Genomic DNA, 14,544 nt, shown 5'->3' with positions numbered 1-14,544 from the left:
TTTGTTGTGATCCATACAGTTAATGACTTTAGCGTAGTTACTGAACAGAAGTAGATGGTTTTCTAGACTTCCTTTGCTTTCTTTGTGATCCAACAGACATTGGCAATTTGATTTCTGGTTCCTCTGCCTTTTTTTACATCCAGCTTGTACATCTGGATGTTCTCAGTTCCTATTCCATTGAAGCCTAGAATTTTGAGCATAAACTTACTAACATGTGAAATGAAAGCAATTGTCCAGGTGGTTTGAACATTCTTTGGCATTGCCCTTCTTGGGGATTGAAATGAAAAACTGACCTTTTCTAGTCCTATGGCTGAGTTTTCCAAATTTGCTGACGTATTGAGTACAGGATTTTAAGAGCATCATCTTTTAGAATTTTAAATAGCTCTGCTGAAATTCTGTCACTTCCACTAGCTTTGTAATAATGCTTCCTAAGGTCCACTTGACTTCACACACCAGGATGCCCAGCTCTAGGTGAGTGATCACACCACTGTGGTTATCTGGATCAGTAAGACCTTTTGTATATAGTTCTTTTATGTATTCTTGCCACCTCTTAATCTCTTCTATTTCTGTCAGGTTATTACTGTTTCTGTCCTTTATCATGCCTTTTTCTATTTTGTGATAAGTTCATTTGTTTTATTTTTTAAGATTCTGCATGTTTGTTGTTCTCTTTCTGACATACTTCACTTACTGTGATAATCTCCATGTCCATCCATGTTTCTGCAAATGACATCATTTCACTGTTTGTAATGGCTGAATAATATTCTGATGTATGTATGTACCACCTTTTGTTTATGCCTTTCTCTGTCAGGGGACATTTAGGTTGCTTCCATATGTTGACTATTATAAACAGCACTGCAATGCACATTGGAGTACATAGATCCTTTTGAAAGGATGTTTTTCTCTGGATATATGCCCAGGAGTGGGCTTGTGGATCATATGGTAGTTATGTTTTCTTAAAAATATTTATTTATTTATTTGGCCATGTCAGACCTTTTTGGGGTACATGGGCTCTTCGTTGCAGCACAGGCTTCTCTCTACCTGTAATTCATGAGCTTAGCTGCCCCATAACATGTAGGCTATAGTCCATGGGGTTGCAAAAGTGTCTGACATGACTTAGAGTCTAAACAACAACAGCAACGTGGGATCTTAGTTCTCTGACCATGGATGGAACCTGAGTCCCCTGCATTGGAAGGCAGATTCTTAACCAATGGACAACCACAGAAATCCATATTTTTTAGTTTCTTTAGAAACCTCCGTACGGCTCTCTATAGTGTTTGTACCAATTTACATTCATACTGACAGTGAAGGAGGGTTTCCTTTTCTCCATACCCTCCTCAGCATTTATTGTTTGTAGATTTTTTGATGATGGCCCTTCTGACTGATGTGAAGGAATATCTCATTTTAGTTTTAATTTGCATTTTTCTAATAATTAATTTAATTTGCCTTTTCTAATAATTAATGGTTATTAGAAATTATTACTTTCTAATAATTACTTTTTATAAAATTAATATTTCTAATGTTGAGCATCTTTTGGTATGCTTCTTGTTCATCTGTGTGTGAATCTCTGTGCATGCTCAGTTGTGCTCGACTCTTTGTGACCCATAGACTGTAGTCCACCAGTCTCCTCTTCCATGGCATTCTCTAGGCAAGAATATTAGAGTAGATTGCTATTCCCTTCTCCAGGGAATCTTCTAGATCTAGGGATTGAACCAGTGTCTCCTGCATGGCAGGCAGATTCTTTACTGCTGAGCCACTGGGGAAGTCCTCTTGGCCATCTGTATGTCTTCTTTAGAGAAATGTCTATTTAGGTCTTCTGCTCACATTTTGGATTGGATTGTTTAGCACAGATTGGGAATCTGAGATTGTCATGCACACACTACTATATTTAAAATAGATAACCAATATGGACCTACTATATAGCACAGGGAATACTGCTTCAGTTCAGTTCAGTTCAGTCTCTCAATCATGTCTGAATTTTTCAACCCAAGAACCACAGCGTGCCAGGCCTCCCTGTCCATCACCAATTGCCAGAGTCTACCTAAATCCATGTCCATTGAGTCGGTGATGCCATCCAACCATCTCATCCTCTGTCCTTTCATTCTCCTCCTGCCCTCAGTCTTTCCCAGCATCAGGGTCTTTTCAAATGAGTCAGCTTCTCGCATCAGGTGGCCAAAATATTGGAATTTCAGCTTCAGCATCAGTACTTCCAATGAATAACCAGGACTGATCTCCTTTAGGATGGACTGGTTGGATCTCCTTGCAGTCCAAAGAACTCTCAAGAGTCTTCTCCAACACCAGAGTTCAAATGTGTCGATTCTTCGGTGCTCAGCTTTCTTCACAGTCCAACTCTCACATCCATACATGACCACTGGAAAAACCATAGCCTTGACTAGAGGGACCTTTGTTGGCGAAGTAATGTCTCTGCTTTTTAATATGGTATCTAGATTGGTCATAACTTTTCTTCCAAGGAGTAAGCGTCTTTTAATCTCATGGCTGCAATCACCATCTGCAGTGATTTTGGAGCCCCCAAAAATAAAGTCTGACACTGTTTCTACTGTTTCCCTATTTTTCATGAAGTAATGGGACCGGAAACTATGATCTTAGTTTTCTGAATGTTGAGCTGTAAGCCAACTTTTTCACTCTCCTCTTTCACTTTCATCAAGAGGCTCTTTAGTTCTTCTTCACTTTCTGCCATAAGGGTGGTGTCACCTGCATATCTGAAGTTATTGTTATTTCTCCCGGCAATCTTGATTCCAGCCTGTGCTTGCTCCAGCCCAGAGTTTCTTATGATGTACTCTGCGTATAAGCAAAATAAGCAGGGTAACAATATACAGCCTTGATATCCTCCTTTTCCTATTTGGAACCAGTCTGTTGTTCCATATCCAGTTCTAACTGTTGCTTTCTGACCTGTGTACAGGTTCTCAAGAGGCAGGTCTGGTGGTCTGGTATTCCCATCTTTTTCAGAATTTTCTACAGTTTATTGTGATGCACACAGTCAAAGGCTTTGGCATAGTCAACAAAACAGAAATAGATGTTTTTCTGGAACTCTCTTGCTTTTTTGATGATCCAGAGGATGCTGGCAATTTGATCTCTGGTTCCTCTGCCTTTTCTAAATCCAGCTTGAACATCTGGAAGTTCATGGTTCACGTATTGCTGAAGCCTGGCTTGGAGAATTTTGAGCATTACTTTACTAGCATGTGAGATGAGTGCAATTGTGCGGTAGTTTAAGCATTCTTTGGCATTGCCTTTCTTTGGGATTGGAATGAAAACTGACCTTTTCCAGTCCTGTGGCCACTGCTGCGTTTTCCAAATTTGCTGGCATACTGAGTGCAGCACTTTCACAGCATCATCTTTCAGGATTTGAAATAGCTCAACTGGAATTCTATCACCTCCACTATCTTTGTTCATAGTGATGCTTCCTAAGGCCCACTTGACTTCACATTCCAGGATGTCTGGCTCTAGGTGAGTGATCACACCATTGTGATTATCTGGGTCATGAAGATCTTTTTTGTACAGTTCTGTTATTCTTGCCACCTCTTGTTAATATCTTCTGCTTCTGTTAGGTCCACACCATTTCTGTCCTTTATTGAGTCCATCTTTGCATAAAATATTCCCTTGGTATCTCCAATGTCCTGTAATAACCTAAATGAGAAAATAATTAAAAAAATAATAGATACATTTATAACTGAATCTCTTTACTGTATACCTAAAACTGACATAAAACTGTTAATCAACTGTATTTGAATATAAAATTAAAGAAATTTTTAAAATGTCTATATAGAGTATCTTTCTGTAATTTTTAAACTTAGGTTCAACCAACATTCATCTATTTGACCAAAAGATTGAGCCAATAATTTCATATTTCTACTTAAAGCAAACAGTGCTCAAATTTAAAGACAGCTATTTCATGCAAGTACAGTGCAAATTATTATAAAATTTATTAAAGGAATTAGACTGCTAAATTTTACTTTCTGTGAGTGGTGTTTTAAGAATGGAGTGGGGTACAGAAATGACTGCCCTTTTCAAATAATCACAAATGTGCTAATTATGTGGCTGATATGAAAGTTGAGGCATTGTGACCTTCAAGCCAACAAAAGACCTTTTCAAGTAAGCCATTTCCATGTACATTAATAAAGTGATCAATGCCACTCCACAGTTAAGTAATATATGGCTGTTATTTCATTATACGTAAATGCAAACCAAGGAGTTGTTTCACTGCCAACATATTTAAAGTAATGCTATTAAAAAAAAAAAAAAAAGCAAAGGCTGTAAATCCATGTAAGTAAGAGTTTTTGGTACTCTACAGATAGTTATCCAAAGATATGTTTGTTGTTCACTTTCAACACACGCAGTTTAAGTGAAGTTTCTCTGCAACTGATTGGATTTTGGGTTTGATCAGTAAAAACTACCTTATGTTAAAGCATATAATAACTGAAACTTAAGGAAAACGATTGTTAGGAAAGCGATCTCTTTGCAGTGATGGAGGCAGTGACATATTTTGTAGATCCAAGAAAGCATTGCCTCTGTACATGAACACTCACCTGCTAGCAAGGGGGATGTTGAGTAAGACTGAAGTTCAAAGGAAAAGGATGGAATTCCACAATCTTTCTCACAACTTATTCATGGTATAAAGAAAATCTTTATAAACATTGGACTTAGGTCATCACCATGAAGGCAGTTGTTTTAAAGGGCAATCATATCCCTGGAAAACAGTGTGTTTCAAAACAATAATGTATAAAAAAATATGGATATCACTAAAGGCGTGAATCAAATAGACTGCTGGAATGTCAAATAGTGCCAATGAAGTTGTAGTAGAAAATCAAGAACAGGAAGAAGAATTCAATTATCTTGTATTTGCCCAGCTTTGTAGCATATTTGATGCTGAATAAAACATGAACAAAGATATAGTCATGCTTAATGCAACTTAAGAATGCATTATAGACTTCTGGGAAATAATAAACCAATTACAAACTTAAACCACAATCATATAAGAGTCCAAGAGTTTATTAGCTTTCAATCCATAGATAAACTTTTTCTCAGTCTCATAAGAAACCATAGCAACATCTTATTATGGGTTAGATATTGATACCAAGAGACTGTACAGGGATTGCAAATTCGTTCACCAGTCTTCCTGTTGGCTTTAAACACTACTGTATGGCCCTTTGCTGTTATTTAATAGATTTCTGAATGCTTCCAGTGACATTTATGAAGATGCTGTAGTCACTGAAATTTTCAGTGAACATTTAAACGCTCTTGTCTGTGATAACAGATGTTTCTGCATTTCCTTGATAATCTGAGATAATTTCCATTATTTTGTATTTAAGGTGGCAAATCTTGCTTGTTCCATGTCAACAAATGAAGATGGGATTAAGATTGTCAGAGTTGCTGCCAATCACCTGGAAACCTTGTGTCCACAGGTATGATAACTGTCTTTCATTAAACTAGCTATAAAAAATTATGTGTATGATCTTTTTAATGTGTTGTTGGATTCTGATTGCTAGAATTTTGTTAAGGATTTTTGCATCTATGTTCATCAGTGATATTGGCCTGTAGTTTTCTTTTTTTGTGGGATCTTTGTCAGGTTTTGGTATTAGGGTGATGGTGGCCTCATAGAATGAGTTTGGAAATTTACCTTCCTCTGCAATTTTTTGGAAGACTTTGAGCAGGATAGGTGTTAGCTCTTCTCTAAATTTTTGGTAGAATTCAGCTGTGAAGCCATCTGGACCTGGGCTTTTGTTTGTTGGAAGATTTTTGATTACAGTTTCAATTTCCGTGCTTGTGATGGGTCTGTTAAGATTTTCTATTTCTTCCTGGTCGAGTTTTGGAAAGTTGTACTTTTCTAAGAATTTGTCAATGCAAACTAGTACAGCCACTATGGAGAACAGTGTGGAGATTCCTTAAAAAAATGGAAACAGAACTGCCTTGTGGTCCAGCAATCCCACTGCTGGGCATACACACGTGTACCCCAATGTTCATCACAGCACTGTTTATAATAGCCAGGACATGGAAGCAACCTAGATGTCCATCAGCAGATGAATGGATAAGAAAGCTGTGGTACATATACACAATGGAGTATTACTCAGCCATTAAAAAGAATACATTTGAATCAGTTCTAATGAGGTGGATGAAACTGGAGCCTATTATACAGAGTGAAGTAAGCCAGAAGGAAAAACACCAATACAGTATACTAACGCATATATATGGAATTTAGAAAGATGGTAACAATAACCCTGTGTACGAGACAGCAAAAGAGACACTGATGTATAGAACAGTCTTATGGGCTCTGTGGGAGAGGGAGAGGGTGGGAAGATTTGGGAGAATGACATTAAACATGCAAAATATCATGTAAGAAACGAGTTGCCAGTCCAGGTTCAATGCATGATACTGGATGCTTGGGGCTAGTGCACTGGGACGACCCAGAGGGATGGTATGGGGAGGGAGGAGGGAGGTGGGTTCAGGATGGAGAACACATGTATACCTGTGGCAGATTCATTTTGATATTTGGCAAAAATAATACAATTATGTAAAGTTTTAAAATAAAATAAAATTAAAAATTATGTGTAATGCTGAAGACTTTCATACATATGGAAACATTAAAATGTATATTTTAAAAATATAAAATGACTCATCCTAAGGTCATAGTTTACTCTTTACTAAGCACTTCATTCTTTATTTAACACCTGGTTCTTGTAACAGTTCCTGAGAGACCATCTTAGAATTTTCTGAAAGATATAGTTTGAAATCAAAGCAGTGTTTTGTCCAACAGATCTGATTTATTTTTAGTCATTATTTAATTTGAAATCTCAAATCATATGAAAAAGAATTTTTTTTTCCTCTTTTATCAAAAGAAGGCATGAGTTTGAAAAAAGCCAAGAAATATTGTCTTGTCTGGAATTCAGGAGTTTTTTAAAATCCAAAGAGAAACATATTGCTTAGGAATTATTTCTAGATGAGTAATTGTCTCAAAACTATGATTCAGGATACACAGGAGAAAGGGACAACAGAGGATGAGATGGTTGGATAGCATCACCAACTCAATGGGCATGAGTTTGAGTAAACTCTGGGAGTTGGTGATGCACAGGGAAGCCTGGTGTGCTGCAGTCCTTGGGGTCACAAAGAATCAGACACAACTGAGTGACTGAACTGAACTGAACTGAGGATACACATAAGGTCAATCCTTTGTTGCCTTAGAATATGCAACAAGTGATGTAGATAATTACTTCCCAATTAAAACCACAGTAGTTGTAAAGATGTGAAATATAATAATGATTAGAAATTTCAAGTCTCTGGACTTCTGCTGGAATTCTAATTTTACTAAAAGCAGAATGTGTGTGAAATTCTTGCTTGCTTTGCCAATGATTTCATCTGTAAGAATATTTAAGAAATAGTAAGGTGACTGCTTCTTTAGATTTAATGCTGATTAACAAATTAAAACTGGCTGAAGTACAATCTAGAGGACCAGCAACTGAGATCTCATAACTGAGGTCAGTTTTCTCTGAGGTCCCATAGGCAACAGAACTGTGCAATAGGCCTCTGAAGTGGCTGAATCACTTACATTCTCCTCAGTAGTTTGAGTTTTCGTTTCTCCATATTGTAGATAACACTTGATGCTGTTACTTTTGAAATGTCTTTTGAATCTGAATAGTATTCAGTATATCTCATTGGTTTCAATTTATGCTTTTTCATGATTACTCAAGAAAACACTTAAAGAAACAGTTATTAACCATTTGGCTTTAGAAGTCTGAATTGCTTAAACCCTTTGACGATTTTTAATTGCTTGTTTTTATTGCACTGCTTAGATTTATTAAAAAATATCTTCTGTTGACTGTGGCTTTTCCTTTAACTTTGAATATAGTATTTTAATCCTAAAGTATTTTAAGAACTATAATATGAACATATGATTCATCTTTTAATTTTTTAATTAGACATTTGAGCATCTACTCTGTGCCATGGTATGTTGGTTTGGGCTTTGTCAAGAAATTCTTCCAACAAAAGGGTTACATAGTCCCCATATTTTCTTTTTAAAATAGTAAATACTGTTATTTAACATTTAAATCTTTATTTTATCTGAAATTTATTTTTATGTCTAACAGGAGGTTGAATCTATTTTTTTAAACAGTGGTAACCACTGGGCTATCATCCTGTATTAAAAAGTTGATCCTTTACCAATTATACTTTATTTTTTAGATTCCATATATAAGTGAAATCATGTGATACTTACCTTACTCTGTTTGACTTATCTCATTTAGCATATTCCTTCTAGGTCTATCAATGTTATTACAGTGGCAAGGTTTAATTAATTTTATGGCTGAGTAATATTCCATTCAGAGAAGGCAATGGCACCCCACTCCAGTACTCTTGCCTGGAAAATCCCATGGATGGAGAAGCCTGGTAGGTTGCAGTCCATAAAGTCGCTAAGAGTTGGGCACAACTGAGCGACTTCACTTTCACTTTTCACTTTCATGCATTGGAGAAGGAAATGGCAACCCCCTCCAGTCTTCTTGCCTGGAGAATCCCAGGAACAGAGAAGCCTAGTGGGCTGCCATCTATGGGGCTGCACAGAGTTGGAAACGACTGAAGCGACTTAGCAGCAGCAGCGGTGTTCCATTGTGTTTTTGTTGTATGTGTGTGTGTACAACATCTTCTTTATTCACTCATTTATTGATAAAAACTCTTAGAATGCTTTAAAATCTTGGCTATTATAAATAATGCTGCAATGAACATGAAAGTGAAAGTGAAGTTGCTCAGTTGTGTCTGACTCTTTGCTACCCTGTGGACTATAGCCCATCAGGATCCTCTGTCCATGGGATTTTCCAGGCAAGAATACTGGAGTGGGTTGCCATTTCCTTCTCCAGGGGACCTTCCTGACCAGGGATCAAACCCAGGTCTCCCTCATTGCAGGCAGAGGCTTTTACCTCTGAGCCACCAGGGAAGCCCATAGGAATACCTATATTTTTTCATTTTTTTAACTTTTTTTAAATTAAAAAAAATTTTGGCTGTGCTATGGCTTTTGGAACCTTACTTCCTGAACCAGGGACTGACCCATGCCCTCGGCACCAGGGAATTCTCAGATATATATTTTTTAAACCAATGTTTTTGGTTTCTTTTGGGTAAAATTCCAGAAGTGGAATTGCTGGATCATTTGGTAGTTCTATTTTTAATTTTTTGAGGAACCCCCACTATTGTTTTTCACAGTGGCTACACCAATTTACATTCCCATAAATAATGCACAAGGGGTCCCTTGTCTCTACGTCCTTGCCTACACTTGTTATTACAACAGGTGAAGTAATAGCTCATGACTTCAATTTGCATTTCCCTGATGATTAGTGATACTGAGCATCTTTTCATGTGCCTGTTGGCCATCTGCATACTTCTTTGAAAAAATGTCTATTCAGGTTCTTTACCCATTTTTAATTGGGTTGTTTCTTTCTTTCTTTTTTGATGTTGAGTCTTATGAGTTCTTTGTTTGTTTTGGATGTTAAGCCCTTAGTGAGTATTTTGTTTGCAAGTATCTTCTCTCATTCAGTATGTGGCTTTTAATTTTGTTGATAGTTTCCCTAACTGCACAAAAGCTTTTGAAGTTTGATGTAGTCTCATTTGTTTATCTTTGGTTTTGTTTTCTTTACCTGAGAATACATATCCCCAGAATATTGCTAAGACTGATGTCAAAGAGCATCCTGCCTACATTTTTTTCCTAGAAGGTTTATGGTCTGGGGTCTTACCTTTAAGTCTTCAATCCATTTTGAATTTATATATGGTATGAGAAAATAGTCCAGCTTTATTCTTTTGCAAGTAGCTGTCCAGTTTTCCCAATACAACTTATTAAAGAGGGTATACTTTTCCACATTGTATATTCTTGCCTCTCCTCTTGTAGATTAATTGCCACATAAGTGTAATTTTTTTTTTTCTGGGCTCTTTTCTATGTTCCACTGACTTATGTGTCTGTTTTTGTATGTTGTATGTTTGCAAGTTTCATCTGTTTTTGTACCATACTGTTTTGATTACTGTGCTTTGTAATATAGTTTGAAATCAGGAAGAATGATGCCTCTGGCTTTGTTCTTCTTTCTCAAGATTATGTTTGCTATTTGAACTCTTTTGTGTTTCCATACAAATGAATTATTTGTTCTAGTTTTATGAAAAATGCCACTGGTATTTTGGGATTAATTACGTTGAATCTGTAGATTGCCTTGGGTAGTATGGTCACGTTATCAACACTAATGCTTCTTCCAATCCGAGAACATGATTTATAAAGATATTGCAGAGGCATCTCTTTGTGTCTCCTTCAATTCCTTTATTAGTGTTTTATAGTTTTCCTAATAAGAGTCTTTTATTTCCTTAGATTTATTTCTAAATGTTTTATACTTTGTCGTGCAACTATAAATTGGATTATTCTCTTAATTTCTCTTTCTAGTTTGCTGTTAGTGCATAGAAGCACAACTGATTTCTGTATATTAATTTTATATCCTGAAACTTGATTGAATTCACTGATGAGTTACAATAGATTTTTGTAGCATCTTTAGGATTCTCCATATATTGGATCTTATTGTCTGTAAACTGTGGCAGTTTTACTTTTTGCCTTAAAATTTAGACTCTTTCATTTCCTTTTCCTGTCTGAATGCTGTGTTTATTACTTCCAACCTGTGTTTAATAAAAATGGCAAGAGTGTACATCCTTATTTTTGATCTTAGAGGAAATGTTTTTAGCTTTTCATACATTGCATATGATGTTGACTATGAGTTTTTCATATATGGCCTTTATATTTTGAGGTGCATTGCCTCTCTACCCAGTTTTTTTTTGGATTTTTTGGATCATAAATGAATGTTGAATTTTGTCAAAAACTTTTGCTACATCTATTGAGATGATCATATGACTTTTACTGTTCAATTTGTTAATGTGGTATATCACATTGATTGTTTGAAAATACTGAACCATCTTTCATCCCTGGGATAAATCCTACTTGCTCACAGAATATGATCCTTTTAATGTATTGTTGAATTTGGTTTGCTAATGTTTAGTCGAGGGTTTTTACATCTATGTTCATCAATAGCATTAGCCTATAATTTTGTGTACATGTGTCATATCCTTGTTTTTGGTGTCAGGGAGAGTTACAGTCTTAATTGTGACTTTTGGTTACATCTTGATATCTTCTAGTCAATTTTAGATGCCTTGTTTCTTTCTTTAAAGTATTACTGTTCTGCTCTGCTCTTTTATGTAACTTTAAGTATCTACTTACAAAGTTCTATAAAAATACATATTAGAATTTTTTTATTGAAATTGTTAAAATGTTTTAGATTTTAGATTATTTTAAGTAAAAGTGGCTCCTTCAAAATATTAAATATTTCCATTAATAAACATGTTTTATATATCCCCATAATCAGATCTTTTTTTTAAATGTCCTTCAGAGACTCTTTAATATTCTTTTATTATTAATTACAATAAAGTCCATGGCTATATTTTGATGGAATCCCAATTTTTCTCAATAGGCCAGAAAACTTTCCTAAAGACCAGACTCAAATATTTAATTTTCCCTTTACATCTCCACATTTATACCTAGAAGACATCTAAAACTTAAAATAGCCAAATGGAACTCCTAATAGTTGTACCCCTGCCTCATTTTGCTTTTCTTCAATCTTACTGATTTTAGTTAACAGCATGGCCTTTCACCTAGTTTCTCTGAGGAAAAACCTAGAGATTTTCTTTCTTTTTCTTTTTTTTAATGCAGTAAATATTTATTGAACATATGCTATGTGGTAGGTATCATTTATGCAGCTGGGGAGTAAACAGTAAAGAAAATATATTAGTCAAAACTCTTGTCCTAGTGAAACTCATATTTTAATTATATCTAATGGCTAGTTTTCCTATTTAATCCATTAACAAGCCCTAAAAGTTTCAACAAAAATATTTGTCTGGAATCTATATACTTTTCTTCATGTTGTTTGTCAACAGGATGAAAAATATCATAGTCTGTGCCTTATCATTTTTATCTTTGACTACAGAAATATCCTACATGGTTTCCATGCTCATACTCATGTCTTTCTAATCTACTTCCCATATAAAAACCCAATTTTAAAAATGTTTAGCATAGCAGTTGCTTTCCTTAGCCCTTTACAATAAAATGCAAAGTTCTTTTAATGAGTTATTCAGACTTACATGAAATTTCTACTGCCTAACTGTCAACTCTACTTCATATTATTTTCCTTTGCATTTGTTAGATCTCTGCACTTTGGCCTTTCTGTTTCTAGAACACAATAAGCTTTTACCACCTGAGGGAGTTCACACTTGGTAATTTCCCAGTTTGTTTTTTTCATATGGCCATATGGACAGCTTCTGTTATGTTCAATTTGTGAAAACTGGGCTCGAATATCATCTCAGACATCAGCCTCTCTAAGTTACCTATCATGTCACCATATTTATTTCTTTTAAAGTCTCTACTATAATTTGATATTATATTTTATACTATTTTGTTAGTTTTTTATTGTACACTGTCCACTTTCAAATATAAAGTTTATGAAGGCAGTGATTTATTGTTTCTTGTTCACTGCCTGTGTCCCACATACCTAAGAGAAATGCAGCATATATTGGATGCTCAATAACTATTTGTCCAATATATGGGCAGGGTTTCTAGAATATTAAGTCATTTTATATTCACAGACTAAAATAAGATTTTTTGCAACATCTTTTAGGCATATCTCTCTTTTTTTTTACAATGTAAAAAATTACCTTATAATTAGAATTGTAATTGATAAAAAATAAATCATTAAGATGGCTGATTAATGTATAGTTGCTAACCTCTACTGCTGGGCTGCAATCTGCCCTTGGCCTAGCTCATTTCAGTATTTTACTAGTGATTTGGATAAAATTTTATAATTATGGTCTTAATCTTTTTCAGTTGAAAGTTAGAAGGTAAAGGGACTATATTAGCTGAAAGAGTCTGGTCATAAAGAATTTGAATATTCAAAACATGGACTGAATATTATTATATTCAGCAAAGAGTCAGACATGACTGAGCGACTGAACTGAACTGAATACTGAATAGGTAAAATATTAAACCATATATTTTTGGCACTATAAAAGAAATCTAAAAATAAATAATGGAGTGAACATACCTTAGTAAATATTTACTCTCCAAAAGGTTAGAAATTTTAGTTGATAGTAATCTCAGTATGAATCAACAATGTGATTTAGCTGTCAGAAAAGACTAATACAACTTAACATTTTTTTTCATCAAAGAACAAGTTCTAAAATTTATTCTCTACCTCTGTACTACAAAATTATTTTTTATACTGTGTATTTTTTATATAGTATACCCTGAAATTCAGAGTTAGTGGGTCTAGGGTGCATCCCCAATTGTATGTTGTGTGTATGTATGTATATATGTTGTGTGTATGCATGTTTGTAAATGTGTATATGTGTATAAGATCCATTTTGGCAATATAACAGACAAATTTGGCCTTGGAATATGGAATGAAGCAGGGCAAAGACTAATAGAGTTTTGCCAAGAAAATGCACTGGTCATAACAAACACCGTCTTCCAGCAACACAAGAGAAGACTCTATACATGGACATCACCAGATGGTCAACACCGAAATCAGATTGATTATATTCTTTGCAGCCAAAGGTGGAGAAGCTCTATACAGTCAGCAAAAACAAGACCAGGAGCTGACTGTGGCTCAGACCATGAACTCCTTATTTCCAAATTCAGACTTAAATTGAAGAAAGTAGGGAAAACCACTAGACCATTCAGGTATGACCTAAATCAAATCCCTTATAATTATACAGTGGAAGTGAGAAATAGATTTAAGGGCCTAGATCTGATAGATAGAGTGTCTGATGAACTATGGAATGACGTTCGTGACACTGTACAGAAGACAGGGATCAAGAACATTCTCATAGAAAAGAAATGCAAAAAAGCAAAATGGCTGTCTGAGGAGGCCTTACAAATAGTTGTGAAAAGAAGAGAAGCGAAAAGCAAAGGAGAAAAGGAAAGATATAAACATCTGAATGCAGAGTTCCAAAGAATAGCAAGAAGAGATAAGAAAGCCTTCTTCAGTGATCAATGCAAAGAAATAGAAGAAAACAACAGAATGGGAAAGACTAGGGATCTCTTCAAGAAAATCAGAGATACGAAAGGAACATTTCATGCAAAGATGAGCTAGATAAAGGACAGAAATGGTATGGACCTAACAGAAGCAGAAGATATTAAGAAGAGGTGGCAAGAATACACAGAAGAACTGTAAAAAAAAGATCTTCACGACCCAGATAATCATGATGGTGTGATCACTGACCTAGAGCCAGACATCCTGGAATGTGAAGTCAAGTGGGCCTTAGAAAGCATCACTAAGAACAAAGCTAGTGGAGGTGATGGAATTCCAGTTGAGCTATTCCAAATCCTGAAAGATGATGCTGTGAAAGTGTTGCACTCAATATGCCAGCATTTGGAAAACTCAGCAGAGGCCACAGGACTGGAAAAGGTCAGTTTTCATTCCAATCCCAAAGAAAGGCAATGCCAAAGAATGCTCAAACTACCGCACAATTGCACTCATC

General features: G+C 35.5%; 1 protein-coding gene across 4 annotated transcripts in view; it reads left to right on the top strand.

Moving 5' to 3' along the window:
- Window positions 1-14,544, top strand: part of CTNNA3 (catenin alpha 3) — a 1,910,358-nt gene that overhangs the window by 1,162,109 nt on the left and 733,705 nt on the right. For all 4 annotated transcript variants that reach the window (XM_027530426.1, XM_027530429.1, XM_027530428.1 and 1 more), the window contains one exon: window positions 5,325-5,417. In XM_027530426.1, coding sequence (XP_027386227.1) covers window positions 5,325-5,417 — 93 coding nt within the window. The remainder of the gene's footprint in view (window positions 1-5,324; window positions 5,418-14,544) is intronic.

The sequence above is a fragment of the Bos indicus x Bos taurus genome, chromosome 28, assembly GCF_003369695.1.
Source record: "Bos indicus x Bos taurus breed Angus x Brahman F1 hybrid chromosome 28, Bos_hybrid_MaternalHap_v2.0, whole genome shotgun sequence".
In the NCBI taxonomy this organism is placed as follows: domain Eukaryota; kingdom Metazoa; phylum Chordata; class Mammalia; order Artiodactyla; family Bovidae; genus Bos; species Bos indicus x Bos taurus.
The sequence above is the reverse complement of the archived record's forward strand: the minus strand, read 5'-3'. Positions and strand labels throughout refer to the sequence as shown.